The sequence below is a fragment of the Hordeum vulgare genome, chromosome 3H, assembly GCF_904849725.1.
Source record: "Hordeum vulgare subsp. vulgare chromosome 3H, MorexV3_pseudomolecules_assembly, whole genome shotgun sequence".
Classification (NCBI taxonomy): domain Eukaryota; kingdom Viridiplantae; phylum Streptophyta; class Magnoliopsida; order Poales; family Poaceae; genus Hordeum; species Hordeum vulgare.
The window spans coordinates 21589238-21611131 of NC_058520.1; the positions used below are offsets into that span (position 1 = coordinate 21589238).

The 21894-nt window shown below is 44.0% G+C and overlaps 1 protein-coding gene across 1 annotated transcript; it reads left to right on the top strand.

The window, feature by feature from the left end:
* Positions 1 to 212: 212 nt before the first annotated feature.
* On the top strand, positions 213 to 21581 carry LOC123442662 (threonine--tRNA ligase, mitochondrial 1). Its single transcript, XM_045118769.1, has 20 exons — positions 213 to 524; positions 917 to 1154; positions 1313 to 1372; positions 1466 to 1555; positions 1708 to 1782; positions 1888 to 2016; positions 2099 to 2188; positions 8487 to 8575; positions 8691 to 8787; positions 8954 to 9040; positions 9150 to 9234; positions 13263 to 13357; positions 13467 to 13499; positions 13696 to 13782; positions 16887 to 16979; positions 17702 to 17794; positions 17872 to 18093; positions 20306 to 20377; positions 20752 to 20823; positions 21325 to 21581. The coding sequence occupies exons 1-20, from the start codon at positions 292 to 294 to the stop codon at positions 21418 to 21420; spliced, it is 2136 nt and encodes a 711-aa protein (XP_044974704.1). The 5' UTR covers positions 213 to 291; the 3' UTR covers positions 21421 to 21581.
* The last annotated feature ends 313 nt before the right edge of the window (positions 21582 to 21894 follow it).

Here is a 21894-nt window from a genome sequence, read left to right on the forward strand (position 1 = left end):
CGAAATGAAAAGAATCCTTGTGTTGACCTTCTGGTGGCTCTGGTGGTCTAACAAGAACAAAATGAGGAAAGACGATTTCTTAAATACATGCACGAACCCGGCCCGTTCGCACACTGCCTAGCTCGCCTCCTCCGAAATGGGCCGGCCAGCCCGACTAGCTTGGGGAGGAGCTCGCCTCCGAAGACCCGAACGCCAGCTGGCTTCTCCGCCGTCGCCAAACCCTATAACGCAAGAGGTCAAAAAACCCTGGGGCTCAAACCCACCCCCTCCACCCCCCCGCGCCGCCGCTATATGCTCGCCTGCCTCCGGCGAGGCCTCTCCCTCCTCCGGCCGCCCCAGCCCCGGCTCCCGCCCCGCCCCGCGCGTCTCCTCCTCCACCTCTCCGCCGGTCCGATGGGGGACCCGGCCGTCGCGCCGGACGCCGCCTACCTGGCGGTGGTGACGCCGAAGAGGATCCGCATCTTCGAGGAGATCCAGGCCAGGCAGGCCCTCGAGCGCCTCAACATCGGCGGCGACCCCATCAGGTTTGCACCCCCCTTCCTTCCCACCATCTGCTCGCGTGTTTGTTTCCTACACATGCATACAACTAGCGGGGAGCAGAGGACCCCGCGGCGTCCTCTTCTACATATGTCATGTTAACCACCACACGAATTCAATACGGAATGGTTGAACTGGGAATTAGTCGTGCGGCCGCATGACGGGGGCGTTCGATTTGGTAGGCGCACGCGTTCCCTGCCACGAATTTCAGACCACCTTCACGAGTAGTTTAACTTGTTATTTTCCGCCGCTAGCATTACCTTTGTTGGGGGTTTTGAAAACAAGTGCGAACGCCATCATCCTGCTTTGCACGATGTAAATGACCATGCAATTTCACTTGTAATTGATGATGTTGGCTTGTGCGTGCGATTTCACGCAGAGTAACGTTGCCTGATGGCGCGATAAAGGAAGGCAAGAAGTGGATATCGACGCCGATGGACATCGCCACGGGGATATCAACTGGGTTGGCGGCTAGCTGCCTAATAGCACAGGTGAACGGTGTGCTCTGGGACATGACGAGGCCACTGGAAGGCGACTGTGACTTGAAGCTGTTCAAGTTCGACAGCAACGAAGGGCGTGACACGTTCTGGCACTCGAGTGCTCACATTCTTGGAGAAGTGAGTCAGACCCTCCTGGATATCCATCTCTGAGCGTGGTTTTTCTTTACGGCCAAATCGTGTGTTGGTCGTACAGTCTTTTGTTTTCTTCTCATGTCTCTGTCGTTGTTCATTCTCGATTCAAGTTTTTTCTAACTGAGGAAGATGTTTGTTTGCAGTCTCTCGAGAGGGTGTATGGCTGCAAGTTGTGCATTGGACCTTGTACTACAAGAGGGGAGGTGTGGAGTAACTCTAAGTTGGGGTTAGGGCATGAAAATATGCTAGTCCCATCTTTTTCAGTGTTCTAATGACTTGAAACTTTGCCTGTTAAGGGTTTTTACTACGACGCCCATTACAAGGACTTGACACTGAATGATACACACTTTGGTCTCATTGACAAGCAAGCTAAAAAGGCTGTTGCGGTATGCTATCATGTTTTACTTAATTCAGTTTTACTCAAGTTTTTGCCTACCCTTAAATTGTGGCCACTGCCGAACAATGTACTTTTTCTAAAACTAGTGTCTTATCTCTCAGACATAACTAAGCTCCTTCTTTCCAACTCAACTTGATGCAGGAGAAGCAACCATTTGAACGCATTGAAGTCTCTAGAGCAGAAGCTCTTGAAATTTTTGCCGAAAATGAATTTAAGGCAACCTTCTATCATGCATATCTTCCTTCTTTCGATCTTTTATATCTAAATATCAAAGTGCTTCTTATGTCACATCGAGCCATTATGTTCGTTTTTTAAATTCAGGTTGAAATAATTAACGAATTGCCCGAGGACAAGACCATTACAGTATACAGATGTGGTCCTTTAGTCGACCTTTGCCGTGGCCCACACATCCCAAATACTTCCTTTGTTAAAGCTTTCGCTTGCCTCAAGGTATTTTTGTTCTTTGGTCATCCATTGAACTCCCAAGTTCTCCTGATGATATTATATACTGAAGTTTGACGTGTAAATATAGGCTTCAGCATCATATTGGAGAGGAAAAGCAGACCGCGAGAGCCTGCAGAGAGTATATGGGATCTCTTTCCCTGACTCTAAACGTCTCAAGGTAATTTGAGTATCTTTGATGATTTGGAAACTGGAAAATTGTGTACGCACAAGGATATGTCATGCAATTTTCACAGAATATGCTCCTTTAGTTTTTAGCGAGCATCTTTCTTCCTTTTTAACATGCATTGTGATGGGTTAATTTGCACAACACTGCTACATCAGCTGTGTACAACTTTCCTATGTCCCTGTGAAAGCATATGCCTTTTATTGGTTACTTCATACAAGTTTCATGTATTAATAAAAGGGATTTTTACACTCTTGCTCTTAACTGGTTCCCTCTCGATGGTTTTACCCTTAGTCTTCGAGTGTGCACAGTTTTGCCCCTAAAACGTTAGGTGCTGTTACAGAAATACCCTTCCGTGCCGTTTCCGTCTAGTCAGAGGTGCTTGACTGTGACTGCACTACTGTGTTTAGGACTGTTTTGCCCCTCCGTGCTTAGTCACTAACAGATGGGCCTCGTGTGGGAGAAGGAAAAAAATGAAGTATCCCACCATGAATGCCCAGTGCCACCCTCCTCGACGCACTGGCTGCTCTCATCCCCACCCCTCTATTAGCCCTGCCGCTGACAACCAATTCCCATTCCCAAATCTTCATTCTCTTAAACCCTAGCTCCGCATACCTCTGCCCAGCCCGTGGCCATGGTCCGCGGTCAAACATGTTAGGAATAAGCAACTTGTATTCCCATGAGGCCATAGGCCGATATATATATACATGTACAGGTGATGGACTATATGCAGGAAAACCCCTTATATATTGGGATAAATACAAAAGGGTACATGACTTGTATTATAACTCTAACACCCCCCCTCAAACTCATGGTGGATGAACAACACTGAGTTTGGAGAGATAAAAGCCATGTTGTGCTCTAGTCTGGGCCTTCGTCAGGAAATCCGCTAACTGTAATTCGGAAGGCACATACTGAAGAGCAACAACCTGATCCTGCACAGCAGCGCGCACATAGAAAGCATCAACACCAATATGCTTGGTGAGCTCATGCTTCACAGGATCGCGCGCAATGCTAATAGCACCTGTACTGTCAGATAAGAGCAGAGTCGGTGTAGTGACAGAAACACCAAAATCCTGAAGTAACCACCGTAACCAAGTCACCTCTGCCGTCAAAAGAGCCATCGCTCGCAACTCAGCCTCTGCACTCGAACGGGAAACTGCAATCTGTTTCTTCGTCTTCCAGGCAATGAGAGAACCACCAAGAAAAACACAGTAAGCAGAAAGTGAACGGCGATCTGAAGGATCACTAGCCCACGTAGCATCCGAATAGGCCTGAAGCTGTAATGAACTGGAGCGAGGAAAGAATAAACGATGAGAGATTGTGCCCCGAAGATATCGGAGAACACGGAGGAGATGACTATAGTGAACCGATGTGGGAGTAGAGACAAACTGACTCAGAATATGAACCGGATAAGAAATATCCGGACGAGTGACAGCTAGATAAACAAGACTGCCAACAAGATGACGATAGCGCGTCGGGTCAGGCAGGGGATCACCATCAGTAGCAGAGAGGTGAACATTGAGCTCCATAGGAGTCTCAACAATGCGCTCATCAGTAAGAGCAGCACGAGCAAGAAGATCCTGGATATACTTTTCCTGGGATATAAAAAAGCCATCAGAGGTAGAAGAGACTTCAATCCCAAGAAAGTAGCGAAGAGGTCCAAGATCAGACATAAGGAACTGCTCACTAAGACGAGCCTTGACAAAGGCAATATACTCAGGGTCATCCCCAGTGATGACCATGTCATCAACATAAAGAAGAAGAAGAGTCCGACCACGAGGAGAAAGGTGAATAAACAATGCTGGATCATGAACACTGGGTGAAAAACCAGCGGCAGTCACCACAGAGGCAAAACGCTCAAACCAGGCTCGGGGGGCTTGCTTAAGGCCATAGAGAGAGCGACGAAGACGGCATACCATGCCATCAGGAACAGAATACCCAGGTGGAGGCTGCATGTACACCTCCTCACGCAGCTCACCATTAAGAAAAGCATTCTTAACATCAAGCTGAGAGATAGACCAGTGGCGTGTAGAGGCCACGGCAAGAAGTGTACGAACAGTGGTCATATGAGCCACAGGAGCAAAAGTCTCGTCATAATCACGACCATGCTCCTGCTGAAAACCACGAGCCACAAGACGAGCTTTGTGACGCTCAAGAGAACCATCGGAGCGAGTCTTTACCTTGTAGACCCACTTACAAGTGATGGGACGGACTCCAGGAGGAAGGGAAACAAGATCCCACGTACCTGTGCGTTCAAGAGCAGCAATCTCCTCAGCCATCGCAAACTGCCATTCAGGTTGAACAACAGCCTGATGATAAGTAGTCGGCTCAAGAACAGCAGCTCCAGCGGTGGAAAATCCTAAGCGATCAACAGGCGGACGAGGACGAGAACGCAAGCCATAAGTAGGCTGAGACGAGGATGACGGCACATCCAGAGAGGCATCCACAGAACGTGAACGACGAGTGTAACACTGAGTAAAAGATGGAACAATGGAAGGAGGAATCGCTAAAGTAGAATCGGAGAGTGGCGACGAAGAAGTCACCGGAGATGAAGGTGTAGAATCCGGTGACATGCTAGACGAGGAGACCGTGGAAGATGGTGGCGACAAATCGACTGGAGGTGGAGAAGCAGAGGGAGCGGAATGAGTAGGCAAAGGCTCGACGAGTGTGATAGGCGTGTCAGGAAAAGTGAGAAAAGAGATATCCTCCACTGAAAAAGTCGAGGAAGATGGGCGTGGGTAGAAGGGACGAGACTCATCAAAAGTCACATCCCGAGAGATACGTATCCGACGACCGATAGGATCCCAACAACGATAGCCCTTATGCTCATCACTATAGCCTAAGAAGACACACTCGACAGACTGAGCGGTCAGTTTGGTGCGTTCGCGGGGGGCAAGAAGAACATAGCAAACACAACCAAACAAGCGAAGCGTCGAATAAGCGGGAGACCGATCAAAAAGACGCTCGAAGGGAACACCACCCTGTAGAGCAGCGGAAGGCTGGAAATTGATGAGATAGGTGGAGGTGGAGACAGCCTCAGCCCAAAAATGAGGCGGGAGAGAGGCAACAATCATCAATGCACGAGCCGTCTCAAGAAGATGACGATGCTTGCGCTCAGCCACGCCATTCTGAGCATGAGCACCAGGACAAGAGAATTGAGAGAGAGTCCCTTGCTCAGCAAGAACACCACGCAACATCGTAGAGATATACTCGCCAGCGGAGTCAGCACGAAACACACGAATGGGAGAAGAGAACTGAGTATGAACCATGGCAGCAAAACGCTTATAAATGGACAACACCTCACTACGAGAAGTCATGAAATAAAGCCATGTGTAACGAGAGAAGTCATCGATGAAAATAATATAGTATTTATGACCCCCTTTCGAAGCGAAGGGAGCCGGACCCCATACATCGGAATGGACTAAATCAAAAGGACGCTTAGACACTGACTCACTATGTGGATATGGTAACTGAATCTGCTTGCCAAGACGACAACCCTGACACTCTAAGGAGGCATCTCCTGAGACAGACCCCAGAAGACCTCGACGAACTAACGACGACAAACGAGAACCACACAGATGACCAAGTCGATGATGCCACTGCTGGAAAGAACCAGTAGCCGAGGCGACCAAAGCGGAAGAACTGGCGATAGAATGGCCAGTGGAAGGAACATGAAGCCAGTCCAACTCCCAAAGACCCTCAGAATCACGGCGGCGAGGACCAGCCCCAACCAGAGTGTGCGTGCGACGGTCCTGGACAGAACAAGAGTCAAGATCAAGGATGACACGACAACCAGAATCAGCAAGTTGACCAGCGGAAAACAAATTCATGGTAAGTCGAGGAACATGAGCAACATCGGGAACAGAATAAGAAGGAGTGGTAAGAGTGCCTCTACTAACGACAGGAAGGGGAGTACCATCAGCAGTGAGGACATGAACAGGAGAATCAAGCGAACGAAGAGAGGACAGAGTGGAAGAATTAGAAGTCATATGAAAGGAAGCTCCAGAGTCCAGAACCCATGGGGATGTACCTGACTGTGTAGAAGGTGGTTGCTCAGTGCGGGAAGCCTCAGTCACAGAACCAGCAGTACCCGTTGAGGAAGAACCTGAAGCAGCGAGCAGACGCTTAAGTCTCAGAATATCCTGCTCAGTGAAAGCGATGGCTGAAGCTGTCGAGGTAGGTGACGAAGTCGCTGTAGATGATGACCGCGCCTTGCGCAAGTGTTTCTTCTTCGTGTAGCAGTGGGGCTCAATGTGACCATCATTGTTGCAGTAGTTACAATGTGGACGGGGGCGACCTGAGCCGCCAGAAGGAGTGGGCAGGAGCGGCGGAGCACTCGAGCGAGAAGGGGTCGATGCAGCAGGTGGCGTAGAAAAAGTCCGAGCAGCGAGCACCGAGGGAACCTCCAGCAAACCAGCACCACGTAAGCGAGTCTCCTCAGCACGAATCTCAGAAAGCGCCTCCATGAGAGAAATACGGCCACGAGCAAACAACTGAGCACGCCGGGGCTCAAACTCCTTACGGAGCCGAGACAGGAACTCATAGACGCGATGAAACTCCAAGTCGGCCTGAACAGCCTGGCAACAGGGGCAAGTACGACAACCAGCACTGCGGAGAGAATCAAGCTGGCGCCAGATAGCAGAACTCTGTGCATAGAAGTCATCAACAGTAGAGTCACCCTGATGAAGAGCATGCTCCTGACGGACCACAGAGAGGTATAAGGCATCACCAGAGGGCTCATAGCGCTGACGAAGGCGGGTCCACATCTCAAATACAGTAGGAAGACCCAGAAACTCAGAAGCAAACTGAGGCAGAACACTAGCAGTGAGAACAGCGGCAGCACGAGCATCATCATCAAGCCACTGGGTGTAAACGGACAGAGCATCACGATACACCTGAAGAGCCGCCTCATAAGCCAAGACCTTCTCATCATAAGCACTCACAGCGGCCTCATCAGCAAGCTGAGTCGCATCCTTGGCGGCCTGAGAAGCATCCGCAGGAAGAGCCGGTGGGATCGGCGGAGTGGGAGGCTCGGGAGGAACCGGACATGGCGGACAGCAGACCTCGCCGGAAAGAAAACCCCATAGGCGGATGCCACGCATGTGAATGCGCATGAAGCCAATGAACTCGGTGTAGTTAGTGCCATCAAAGATCACCGGACAACGAGGAACAGCAACGTAGCCGGATGCAGCAGACATTTTTTTTTTTTTTTTAAAATTTATTATTAGTTTTTTTTTTTTTTTTTTTTTTTTTTTGAGATCACGTCGAGGACAGGAGAATCCGGTGAAATCCGACGAATTCAGCAGCGGGGGGCGACGAGATCGGGATCTGGTGGTGACGAGAGCTAGCAGGCAGTAGTTTTGTAGTAGAGCCTGGCTCTAATCCGGATCGGGAGCTGGTGGTGACGGGCTCTAATCCGGATCGGGATTGGATCAGCAGTGCCTGGAATCCAGACGGGATTGGAGCAGCAGCGCCTGGACAGCTTGATGGAATCAGCGACGGCTGGCAGCCTGGTGCGAGTCCTGATGGATTCCAGATCTTGGAGCAGCAGCGCCTGGACAGCCTGATGGAATCAGCGGCGGCTGGCAGCCTGGTGCGAGTCCTGATGGATTCCAGATCGGGACAACCTGACTTGGCGGGACAGGGAGGGAGCTGGGCGCCGGGACAAGAAGCTGCGGCGTCCAGATGAGATCGAGGCAGGGGCGACCGAACCAAGCGGGAGCTGGACGCCAAGATCGAGGCAGGCGGTGACTGCAGGGAGACGAGATTGGATCGAAGCACGAGTTGCGCGTGCGAAAAAGACCTAATGCTCTAATACCATGTTAGGAATAAGCAACTTGTATTCCCATGAGGCCATAGGCCGATATATATATACATGTACAGGTGATGGACTATATGCAGGAAAACCCCTTATATATTGGGATAAATACAAAAGGGTACATGACTTGTATTATAACTCTAACAAAACACTTAATCCTTCCCCTGGGCGAGCCAGTCATCTCCATCTCTGTGTGTGGCGATCCTTAGCTAGTTTGTTCAGAGTGTGTGATGTGGCGTGTGTGTTTGGTGTGTGTTGGAGGCATGGGTGCTTTGCCCCCCTCTCTCTACTTTACTTCCACCTTAATGACATGATCAGCAGCTCCTTGTGTTTTCTAGAAAAAAAACTGGTTACATAATGAACGTTGTAGTCCTGAATTTTAATTTTAGTCATACTCTTAATTCTTTTGATTTTCAAATCATCAACGACCTATTCTGTTTCTCATACAAGTCTTGCTTTTATAATCTGCAGGAATATCTACATATGATAGAGGAAGCTAAGAAACGTGATCATAGGTTATTAGGGCAGTCCCAGGAACTCTTCTTTTTCCATCCACTTAGGTACCTTCGCATTTTTCCTATCTGATTTTGTTCCTTTTCATATTTTTAATTTCTACATCTTTACTTACCGGCCTGCTGTTAGATAGCTCTTTGACAAAACTTTGCAACTATGCAGCCCAGGTAGTTGCTTCTTCCTTCCAAATGGCGCTATAATATACAATAAATTGATGGATTTTTTGCGCAAGGAGTATAGAGAGAGAGGCTACCGAGAGGTGGGTTTTAATTTGTACTTCCTCTGTAAAGAAATATAAGAGTGTTTAGATTAGTGATCTAAACACTCTTATATTTCCTTATGGAGGGAGTAGTAATTATCTTAGATCGTCGACCGTTGAACTATGTGGCCTTTTGTTTTTCTATTCCTTATGTGTGTTTATTTAGGTTTTGAGTCCAAATATTTACAACATGCAACTTTGGGAAACCTCTGGACATGCTGCAAACTACAAGGACAACATGTTTGTTTTTGAGGTAAGCACATTTGCAGATACTAAAGGAAAATCATAAGCGTGATGATCTAGATTATATGGGTAGTGTGGTCTGACCTTTATGGGTGCTTGTTTTTTCTCGTCTTGTGCAGATCGAGAAACAAGAATTTGGCCTTAAGCCAATGAATTGTCCTGGCCATTGCCTAATGTTTGGACACAAGGTTCGATCATATAGAGGTAAAGTCCTCTCTTGCTGTTTAGATTCCTTATATCTTGGTCATGTTAAAAGTGCAGTCATTCTGCATGGTTAAAAATGCTAGGTATTAAAGGTAGGTCTACTAGGCCATACATACTAGGTACCCTCACTGGTTATTAGAAAAAGCGCATGTTAGGCCGAGTGCAATTATTACACACATAGCTGCATCAAGGTGGCGCACCCTATCTAGTCATCAGTACTTGGTTTCTTAGTTTCAGTCAACAACAACAACAACAACAAAGCCTTTCAGTCCCAAACAAGTTGGGGTAGGCTAGAGTTGAAACCCATAAGATCTCGAAGCCAAGTCATGGCTTTGGAACGTGGATAGCTAACTTCCACGCACCTGTGTCCATGGCTAAGTCTTTGTCGATATTCCAAACCTTCAGGTCTCTCTTAACGGACTCCTCCCATGTCAAGTTTGGTCTACCACGACCCCTCTTAACATTCTCAGCACGCTTTATCCGTCCGCTATGCACCGGCGCTTCCGGTGGCCTCCGTTGAATATGTCCAAACCATCTGAGATGATGCTGGACCAGCTTCTCTTCAATCAGTGCTACCCCAAGTCTCGTATATCGTCATTCCGTACCTGATCCTTCCTTGTGTGGCCACATATCCATCTCAACATGCGCATCTTTGCTACACCTAACTGTTGGATATGTCGTCTCTTGGTTGGCCAACACTCTGCGCCATACAACATCGCAGGTCGGATAGCTGTCCTATAAAACCTGCCTTTTAGCTTTTGTGGCACTCTCTTGTCATAGAGTACGCTAGAAGCTTGGCGCCACTTCATCCACCCAGCCTTGATTCGGTGGCCCACGTCTTCATCGATATCGCCATCTTTCTGCAACATGGACCCCAAATATCAAAACGTGTCTCTCTCCGGTACCACCTGCCCACCAAGGCTAACCTCTCCATCCTCGTGCCTAGCACTAAAACTACACCTCATGTATTCAGTTTTAGTTCTACTAAGCCTAAAACCTTTCGATTCTAGAGTCCACCTCCATAACTAACTTTCTATTAACCCCCGTTCGGCTATCGTCGACTAGCACCACATCATCCGCAAAGAGCATACACCATGGGATATCTCCTTGTATATCCCTTGTGACCTCATCCATCACCAAATCAAAAAGATAAGGGCTCAAAGCTGACCCTTGGTGTAGCCCTATTCTAATCGGAAAGTCATCGGTGTCGCCATCACTTGTTCGAACACTTGTCACAACATTATCATACATATCCTTGATGAGGGTAATGTACTTTATTGGGACTTTGTGTTTCTCCAAGGCCCACCACATGACATTTCGAGGTATCTTATCATAGGCCTTCTCCAAATCAATGAACACCATATGAAGGTCCTTCTTTTGCTCCCTGTATCTCTCCATCAGCTGTCGTACCAAGAAGATGGCTTCCATGGTAGACCTCCCAGGCATGAAACCAAATTGGTTTTTGGTCACGCTTGTCAACCTTCTTAAGCGGTGTTCAATGACTCTCTCCCATAGCTTCATAGTATGGCTCATCAGCTTGATTCCGCGGTAATTAGTACAACTTTGAACATCCCCCTTGTTCTTAAAGATTGGTACTAAAATACTCCGCCTCCATTCTTCGGGCATCTTGTTTGACCGAAAAATGAGATTGAAAAGCTTAGTTAGCCATACTATCGCTATGTCTCCAAGGCCTCTCCACACCTCAATGGGGATACCATCAGGACCCATCGCCTTGCCTACTTTCATCCTTTTTAACGCCTCCTTAACCTCACACTCCTGGATACATCGCACAAAGCACATGCTGGTATCATCAAAGGAGTCGTCTAGCTCAATGGTAGAGATGTCAACCTCTCCATTGTAAAGGTTGTCAAAGTACTCCCGCCGTCTACGCTTGATCGCCTCATCCTTCACAAGAAGCTGATCATCTCCGTCCTTGATGCATTTGACTTCATCGACATCCCTCGTCTTCCTCTCCCTAATCTTGCCATCTTATAGATGTCCCTTTCGCCTTCCTTAGTGTTGAAACGTTGGTAGAGGTCCTCATACGCCCGACCTCTCGCTTCACTCACCGCCCGCTTTGCAGCCTTCTTCGCCACCTTATACTTCTCCATGTTAGCTGCACTCCTGTCCAGGCATCTGAAACATTCCTTCTTCTCCCTAATAACCTTCTGGACCTCATGGTTCCACCACCAAGTGTCCTTAGCTTCCCTTCTACTTCCCTTGGTCACCCCAAACTCCTCTACAGCGACCTTCCGCAAGAAGGTCGCCATACTCGTCCACATCAAGTTTGTATCGCCTCCTTCCTCCCAAGGGCCCTCCTTAATGACCCTCTCCCTGAAAGCCTGGGATGCCTCCCCCTTGAGCTTCCACCACTTCGTTCTAGCGACTTTGGCGCGCTTATCCCGTTGGACACGAATCCTAAAGCGGAAGTCAGCAACCACAAGCTTATGTTGAGGGACAACACTCTCTCCTGGTATCGCTTTACAATCAATGCAAGCGCGTCTGTCTTCTCTTCTAGAGAGGACAAAATCAATCTGGCTAGAGTGTAGACCACTACTGAACGTCACTAGATGGGATTCTCTCTTCCTAAAGAGGGTGTTAGCTACAACCATGTCGTAGGCTAGAGCGAAGCTCAGGACATCTTCTCCTTCTTGGTTCCTGATGCCATAGCCAAAGCCCCCATGCACCCTTTCAAAACCTGTGTTAGATCCACCCACATGGCCATTGAGGTCTCCTCCTATGAAGAGCTTCTCACCAATAGGTCCCCTCCTAACCAAGTCCTCCAGGCCTTCCCAGAACTCCCTCTTGGTGCTCTCATTGTGGCCTACTTGCGGGGCATACGCGCTGATAACATTGAGGACTAAGTCCCCAACTACCAGCTTGACAAGGATCATCCGGTCCCCTTGCCTCTTAACGTCCACAACTCCATCCCTAAGGCTCTTGTTGACCAAGATGCCTACTCCATTCTTGTTTGAAGTTGTCCCCGTGTACCACAACTTGAAGCCGGTATCCTCCACCTCCTTCGCCTTTTGTCCCTTCCATTTGGTCTCTTGGACACATAGGACATCAACACACCTCCTCACCGCCGTATCAACTAGCTCCCGTAAATTACCCGTCAGGGACCCTACGTTCCAGCTACCTAAGCGTATCCTCTTAGTTTCAGTACCTTGCAAAATTGATATGATGGTGATCATAAAGCTTCTTCCTTTCTGAAATATTTTTCCTGTAAGATTATCTATTTTATTGGTACTGTGAGTCGCACACTTATTATCTAGCAGTCAGTGCTTTATCTCATTGTCATTTTGGTGAACTGTTCTTTAATGCGAAATCTCATGATATTCAATTGCATGCAGCAACTAATTCACCCAAAACCTCAAATTGATGGAGAAAAGTTGGCATTATCGGTATGCTCAGTTTGACAAGCTTGCCTGGCTTGTAAAACTATTTGGCCATGGTTTTGGTTGCCCATTAGTTGGCCAGTGTTAGCAAAAAAAGAACTAGAGTTGGCAAAGAGGCATTGGCATGGCTACGCAACCAATCCAGACAAAAAAATGTAAAAAATTTGCTGGATTTTGCCCTACATAATATGCTGTTGTAGGCATGAGATGAGGGATCGATGTAGGTTACAATAATTTTGAGAATACTTAGTTGCCTGGGCCTTGAATTCAAAGTCTCTTGGCTCTGATACCATATTGAGCTGCATGCACCAACCAGTTCACCTAAAAGTTTGAACTGATAGAGTTTGGCTGGCATCGTATGGAGGACACAGTGCGCAACAATCCATGCCTTATCTAGCTAGAGGAACCTGGGCCCAAGATCACAAAGATGATTAGTTTTGCGTCCAGTGTCCAATAAATGTTAAGTACTCAAATCAAGGAAACCTCTGCATTCACAATTTGAACTTTTAGTTGTCTACAACAATAAATTGGGCTTCTCTAATACTCTTAGAGGGAATTCTGTCTGCTGCTGTAATATGGATTTGATCAGTTGAGCTAATCCTAGCAAATTTGTTTAATGAAATGCTGCAGAGTTGCCTCTCCGCATGGCTGATTTTGGAGTTCTGCACAGAAATGAACTTAGTGGTGCACTTACAGGTTTGACACGTGTCAGAAGATTCCAACAGGTAAAGTCTAATGTGGTTCCATGAATCTTCAGTTTCCAAGATAAAAAGAAGTTACTATTTCTGATTAGCTCCATACTTAGATCATTGTTTTGTTTTATGTTCCTTTCAGGACGATGCCCATATTTTTTGCACGGAGAGCCAAGTAAGTTTGTGATACATAGACTATCCCTTTTTGATGCAATTGGAATTGTATTATGCTTCCTTGTAAACATTTTTGCTGCATGAATATTTTCACATCCCAGACAGTAGTTGTATCGTGGTTTGGATTAGTTTAGCACTTGAGCTGGTTTGTGAGTTTGTGTTATTGCGTACCTATTTAAGTTATTTCGTTGGTGCAGATCAAAGATGAAGTTGGGGCTTGCTTGGAGTTCATTGATTATGTTTATAAAATATTTGGGTTTCAGTATGAGTTGGAGTTATCAACGGTAATCATAATCTCATCCTTTTATTTACTGATAACATCTGCAGCAACAACTTCTAATACTTACTCCCTCCGTCCCAAAATAAGTGTATTAAGCTTAGTACAAATTTATACTAGAGCTAGTACTCCCTCCGATCCTATATACTCTGCGTATAACTTTTTTTGTTTTTTTCCCAAATGCTCTGCGCGACCCCCGTTGAGTAGGGCCACTTTCCCAGCATGCCCCTGCCTTCCGCTTCGCTAGCAATTAATCCTCTTAATTGGGGCAGCCTCCTAGTTTACATGCAGAGACATAAGTAGAGGAGAGAGAGATTACCTGGGACATGCAGGGAGGGATACGAGGAGACTAATACTCTAATCTCCACAAAAGCAGGGGCAAACTTGTCCAGAAAATTTCGAACGGGTCTCTCCTTAGTATTTGAGCCATGAGTTATGCGCAAAGTAAAAAAGAACGGGGGGAGTACAAAGTTAAGACAGTTATTTTGGGACAGAGGGAGTATTTGACAATTCTCATGAAATGATGATGCTGAAAGGTTGCAACTTTACTTCACTGAATGAAGTAAAATTATGAAGTACTCCCTCCGTCCCAAAATAAGTGACGTGGTTTTAATTCAAATTGAATTAAAACTATGTCACTTATTTTTCAACTGAGGGAGTACAATTTAGTGGACAGCCTTGTTTGATTGCTTCATTCTCTTTAGCACATACTCCCTCTGTCCCAAAATAACTGTCTCAACTTTGTACTAGATCTAGTACAAAATTGTACTAAGCTTAAGACACTTATTTTGGGACGGAGGGAGTATTTGATAACCACGACTGAAGTTGAATCATAACATCATGCATATATATTGACAGTATTATTTATTAATATGGCACTTTATCATTTTATATTTATCCTTACGAACGTACTGAAAATCTTAGCAATGAGGCATCATGGTATTCATAGTCACATTTCACCTGTTATTATGTTTGTGGAATATATATATATTTGTGGGTTAGTTATAGGTGGATGAACCGCTGGCCTGGTTAATGAAATGCCTAACGATCTCTCTTTTGGCATTCTAAGGCATCTAACACTATAGTCAATTGATGTCATGTCATCCTTTCTCTGCGGGACTGCACATTTTCCTATACTTGGCGTGTACAGTAATATGTGAATCAATTCTCAGCATCTTGAAGAATACATATGAACATGTGAATATTGTTAAAGATGATAGAGAGCAAAATGGCTACTCCCAAATATTCATCTTGTTCCACTAGCGTATCCTACTCTCTCAGTTTAGAAATAAGTGACGTGCTTTTAGTTCATAAGTAGTTGATCCCCACTAGGACGCGGACGAGGAGCTCGCGGGTGTTCACCACCCTATATCTGCACCTGTGATTTCTTGCATCGGGATTGTTGCATTAGAAGCTTAATGAAGTAGCTGGTTAGGAATACACCATTCCAATACGATGATACACAGTGATCTCCTGCTGTGTGCTTACAAAGTCAATGTTCTGAATTAATGTCATATGTGCTTGCATGAAAAAAAAGTCTCATGCCAGTTATAAGTGTAGCAATTAATATGACATTTAGTGTTGGATGGAGCTGACACCTTATGCTGGGCATTTATTCAAAGACAATAGAGAACGCGTTAAGCCTACCCACAGTGGGGAGTACCTTAGAGTAGTAACATGCATATGTTACTAGTCTATGTTACTACCTCTAGTGGGGAGTAACATATATTTGGTGTCATGCAACACTTATTTTATTAGGTTATAGACTCATCTTGTCTTGGTATGTGTGATGTTGTGAGTAGCTAGCTATGTTACTCAATTTGTCGCTCTCCATACTAATTAGCTGCCGCATCATCTTTTATTCTTAGGTGTCATCTATGTTACTCCCACTGTGGGTAGTCTAAGTGTTACTAGTATTAGTTGATTCTGCATTTAATTTCTTCTTTCCTTGATAGTGGTTTTCTTTTTCTACTTTTGTGGTGGATTGGCCGATTTTGAATATTTGTAGCAACCAGGGGCTTTCTATTGTGATTATGTGACGATTTTGTACATGGGTATTAGATTACATTAGTTCTGATTGTGATGATTAATTGCACCTTTCTTGGAATTAGTATCATTAAATTCCCAGCTTTCTTAGAAGAGAATAATACCTGAGATTACTATGGAAAAGGTTTCTGGAATTATTATCATGATGTACTCAGGTTTTCCCTTAAGAGAAAATAAATAAATATGAAATATCTTGTAAATCGCTCAAATCTAATTAGATATTTTCCCAGGAATCAGTATCGTAAAATTTAAGTTTCCCAGAAAGTTGTAATTTCGTGAAATGGCTTTTAAGTTTGAGACGAATGAGTTGAAGGCAGGTGAAAACCAGATGAAATGGCTTTTAAGTTTGAGACGAAGTAGTTGAAGGCAGGTGAAATGACTTTTAAGTTTGAGACAAAGGAGTTGAAGGCATTCAGTGAAGTTGTGACCATTGCAGTAGTAAATGTAGCTTTAGTTGTTTGTTGTAGGGTGGGCCAGTACAGGAATACAACGCTAGCCTCTTTTAAATCAAAAACATACATGGGACTAAAATGACAAATACATATTGTGGTGCAGATCCATATGCAATTTCGATCCCCACTAACTCAATTCTCTTAACATGCAACTATGCCAACTCACCATGTCACCATGCATGCCCCACTAACTTTAATTCTCTCGACATGCAACTATGCCGACTCACCGTGTTACCATGCATGGAAATGACCCACCTTAACAAGCACCATGCTTGCTACTCATATTCAATAAACATTCTACAATGATATAATAATCAAATATAACAAATTATATGTACTTTAGTTTCAGTTTCTATATTGCTAATCCAAATACTAAAGTTTCATAATGCCAAATCTCATAGAAATAACTGCAAAAACCTATCTCTGGGCTCTCCCTGTTAACATATTGCACTACATATCCCTCTACCACAATATTTGTTGTTGGAGAAAACTAGTCTAGTTCTCCCCAACAAGTATTTAGGAACAGAGGGAGTAGCATCTAATATATAGTTGATGGTTATTAGTTAATCCTCCAATCTGCTCAAAATAATCTCATGAATGTTTACCTTTTCAGAGACCAGAGAAGTATTTAGGCGACATTGAGACCTGGAACAAAGCAGAGCAACAACTGACAGAAGCATTGAATGAGTTTGGGAAGCCATGGAAGGTACCTTTGCGGAGTTGTGCATTTATACCATAATTTTCCTGTCACCCATTGCTGCTAGATGTGCATTTATAGCATCTAGTACTTCCAGGGAATGCTTGTTTTTTTTGGCTTAGTTGCATATAAGCTTAGGCAAAGTGTGACTTGCCACAAAGGTGTAGCTAACAAAATCCACACAAGTTGGCCATATTCTGTAAAAGGCTATATGCCACATGGACTGTGTGAACAATTAAGTGTGGCAAGCCACAGTTGTGGTGCAAACCAAGAACAAACCTAAGACAGGGATGTGTGTCCAGGAACCAAACAGGGTGGATACCAGATATCTATTTTTGCATTATATTTCTCTGATTCCTGTAGAAAGAATGTGAAATACTCCCTCCGTCCCAAAATAAGTGTCTTAAGCTTAGTATAACTTAGTAATAGCTCTAGTACAAAGTTGAGACAGTTATTTTGGGACAGAGGGAGTACTACTCAAGGTCATTTACAGAAAGAAAGCAAAATATAAGCAAAATGATACAAAAGGTTCACTTACTGGGTTATATTCTTGCAACCCCAAGTTACGAATGCTAATATTGAAGTTATCTTTAATTTGTCTTGTGACTGATTTGGTTTGTATCAGTGGTAGCCGTATTTACCAATGTTCTTGTTGCATTGAAAGAAACTGCCATGCTTGGCTCTTTCTTAAACCCCAGTCTGTCAGTACTTACTTGGATATCCATGTGCAGATAAATGAAGCAGATGGTGCTTTCTATGGCCCGAAAATAGATATTGGTGTGTTTGATGCCCTCAAGAGGAAATTTCAGTGTGCAACTCTACAGGTTCCCTTTTATGTTCTGTTAACATCAACTATAGAGAATATAATTGTCTTGTATTTAACCCTTATTGTCTGTTGCAGCTCGATTTTCAGCTGCCACTTCGCTTCAAGTTGACTTATTCTGCAGAGGATGAAGCCAAGCTTGAGAGGCCTGTAATGATACACAGGGCAATACTAGGATCAGTTGAAAGGATGTTTGCCATTCTTTTGGAGCACTATAATGGTAAATGGCCATTGTGGTTAAGCCCCCGACAAGCCATTGTTTGCTGTGTATCTTCCAATTCACTAGCATATGCAAAAGAGGTAAATTGTCCTTATCTGAGAATTGATTAACTTCAGAGCTCTTCTCTATGCTGACTAATAATTGATATCTCCTACCTGACTGTTTTTTCACTTGGCGGTCCTTAGCAGTTTAATGGTGTCTTTGTTGGTCCTTTGTGCTGATCTATTTGGCAGTTCTTTTCTTTTCCTTTTGAATTCAGTTGCTATGTTCATGAACTTTGAATTGGCCAGTGAATTCAAAGTTCATGAACGGCATATTTGAGTTTCTGTCATATAACCCGTTTCACTATGATAATGCCCCACTTACCTCCTCCCCCCGCCACCACGCCGGGGGGGGGGGGTGCATGTTAAGTTGTGTTTTGTCCACAACTTTCGTTGTAAAACCTGTCCACAGTATGGACGAATTGAACCATGTGATTTTGCATGCTTGTCATTATGTGTGCTAGGACAAATTTCTATCGGAACTCTTGCAGACGTGCCACAGTGGTGTTGTTTCACTCCGCCCCATTAAAGACCACCTTAAAACCTGCTGTTGTTGGTTTTAGACCTAGTCCAGAATGGGTAAATTTGGTATTCATAATGACCAGCTATAGGGCACTTGCTCTCTACTGTCTTGTGCCTCTGCTCGCCCCAGGCGTGGAAGAGAGGCTCTGTGGTTCATTGGAACTTTTGTTTATTGATCTGTTGTCTAAAGAAGTACACGCTAGTCCTTTATGTACAACAGTTAACTTGATCCACAAGTTGGATCAGAACAAGAACTCCTGACCAAGTTACAGCTCTATCTTCCTACCTTAATTGGATTCTATGTAATTTAAGGATGATTCATATCCAACATGGACACTTATACTCTTTCTATTTTGTCCTACACCGTTCCTAATATGCATGTACAAACCTACCCAGGCTTACCGCATGGCTGCTGCATATAGGACTTGAAGCCCATACCATCGTTGGTATTGCTTGTCTATAATTGTCCAAAATGCATTAATCCATGTCGAGGTTAAATTGCATAGTTACTTTTTGTTGGTGCATAATGCTTTTGGCTGGGAAGTTCTGTTTCATTCCCTCAGCTTTTGAGTTCTCTGTTGAAGCCTTTACTTCAAAGAAATTCCAGATTTTTTTAATCTTTAGGTTATGATTCTAGATTTGGTTAACAGTGTTCTGATATCACTACAATGTAGGCCAAAGGATCTACCAGTTCGACTGAGAATCAATGTTTATTTGTAGACCCAGCTCACTAGGTTCTATCAGTGTCTGGCCCAATCATATTCAAAATCCTAGTTTGATCCTGTATCAGAAGGAACACTAGCTATATGCTTAACACACACAAGCCGAATCAAAACTACTTTTCATGGCACATTACAGTAGGTTATTATATCCAAAGCTGTGGGCTTCTTATGGGCCTTTGGAAAAGTTATTTATTTGAGCTTTGTTTGCAATGAGTCATTAGTTCCTGGAAAGAATGGGGATGGATTTTAAACAGTCTCATGTTGAAATGATGGTTACTCATTTGGATTGTCTCTGCTGTGTTCTTATTGTTTAATCATTTAATGTTGATCTATTTCTTGATTAATGTAAAACATAAGCATACAATTAGACGCTTATATTATGTAGTCCGTGTTTAGATTAGGCTCCATTGTGGATTAGCATATTCCAAAAGATATTGGATGGACTAGTATTGGAACTATATTAATCATAACATAAATTGTTTACAGTCTAATAATTGTTCTCTGGGAAAACTTGATTTCACAATGCAGGTTAAATTTGGATGTGTTTACATTACATTAGGACACAAAGCAAAAATGCAAAGGTGGACATGGTATCAGGCGCACCCATGTGCATAGTAAATTCATAAAAAATACTGGAAAATTTTAAAAAATTCTAAAAATTCCTGGCAAGAAATCCAATCGACCATTGTGCTCACGTGGGAAGTTTCTTGAAGTATTGACACCCATGGTTTTCTTAGTGAAGAAAATACAATTGTGATCATACTATTCATCAAACAGTGTATTTTAATATAGCTTCGATTTTGTCATTTTTGCCCAGATTACCGCGGATATGATTTTTTCGTGAAACTTCATACGCGAGTATACTGGTTGACTATGTATATTAAAAAATAAATTCAGTTTTTTTTTTAGTTTTCTAGCATTTTTTCGAATTTAGTATGCATAAGGGGTGCGCGTGAAACCATGTTCACCAAATCCGTGTCACTAATCTATTTGCTTCTCATTCTCAGGTTCATGCTCAGATACACGCAGCTGGTTTTCATGTTGACATTGACATGACTGATAGAACAATTCAAAAGAAGGTAATCGGATCTTGCCTTTTAGCGCACTTGCTTACCTTCTGTTGTAAAGTAAAGATTGGTGGGTTGTACATGTACCTCACAATATTCGAAAAAAACTCTGAGCGGAACATAGGAATTCACAGATGTCAAGAATATATTAAACACATTTATGTGCAAAAATAACACCTCTGCATCTTTTTAAAATTATTACTCCCTCCGATCCATAATACTTGTCGCTCAAACGGATGTATCTAGACGCATTTCAGTACTAGATACATCCATTTGAGCGACAACTAATATGGATTGAAGGGAGTATTGTTATTATTGATTATTGAAGTGCGCAACTAGGCAACTGAAATATCACAAAATTTGCATCCTTCAAATCATCATTCCAGGTGCGGGAGGCTCAGTTAGCCCAATTCAACTATATTCTAGTCGTGGGCGCAAAAGAGGCAGAGTCTGGAAAGGTTTGACTTCTCTCACCCTTGTAAAAAAGGCCATTGCAGATTAAACCTAGCATATCTGTTTTATTTGTCGGGAAACCTTGAAAGGTTAGGGTGATATAATCAGCTATTTTGTTTTTTGAATCTGTTGGGAAACTATAGCATGGAATATCTATTACTAGTATTAGGAAGGCTTAATTTGTATCTATATCCCCTGCTTTCATTGTTGGTAACTTTGAATTCCATTCAGCGTGCATGGACCAATGCATTAGGTGCTTGTTTATTTATTAAAGTACACATGTGTCTGCGAATGGTAAATCATGTACCAGGCCATGTTTGACTGCGGTTTTACTGTTGGAAGTCCAAAACTGACCATACAGTTTACATCAGCAACAGAAGGATCATTTGGAGTAGTTCATATGCTTGCCTGGTTATTTTGCCTGCCCTCGGATTGATTTGGCGCACTGATTATGGTTCCATATGAAATGCTGAATTATCTTTAATGACCTGTATGTACTGTTGCAGGTCGTCCTGAGGGTAAGAGACAAGGCAGACCTATCCACAGAGAGCATTGCTGACGTCATTGCACGTTTCAGTGACGAAGTTGCGTCTTTCAAGTGATTTTTAAGTCCCATAATCTTTTTTGTGTTAGACATGTACTGTGCAACCCACATTGTAATTTGGTGAAGTGAGGTGAATGAAAAATCATTGATATTTTATTTTTGTTGTCACATGTACATTAACTGCCATTAATCAATTCTAAGGGCCTCCTTGATTTGAAAGATTTTCATGGAATTGTTTGGGGGATTAGAACTTGGGAGCTTTGCCCATGTTTGTTAGTAGAATAGTAGGATTGAATCGTAACTGGGAAAAATCATTTATTTTCCCTATGGTACAACATCGAACACATACCATGCGATGACTTGGCAAAGATGCCTTTGTGGGTTCCAAATCAGTGTTGTTTGTCCCTCCTCTTAGGACAATCTAGAAGATTGGTGGCTTACTGCTTGGAAGATCTTTGCAAAGAAGGATAAAGAGGATTTGACTCTTCAGTTATCTTCATTTCCTGTAACCTTTGGAGACAAACAAAAGAAT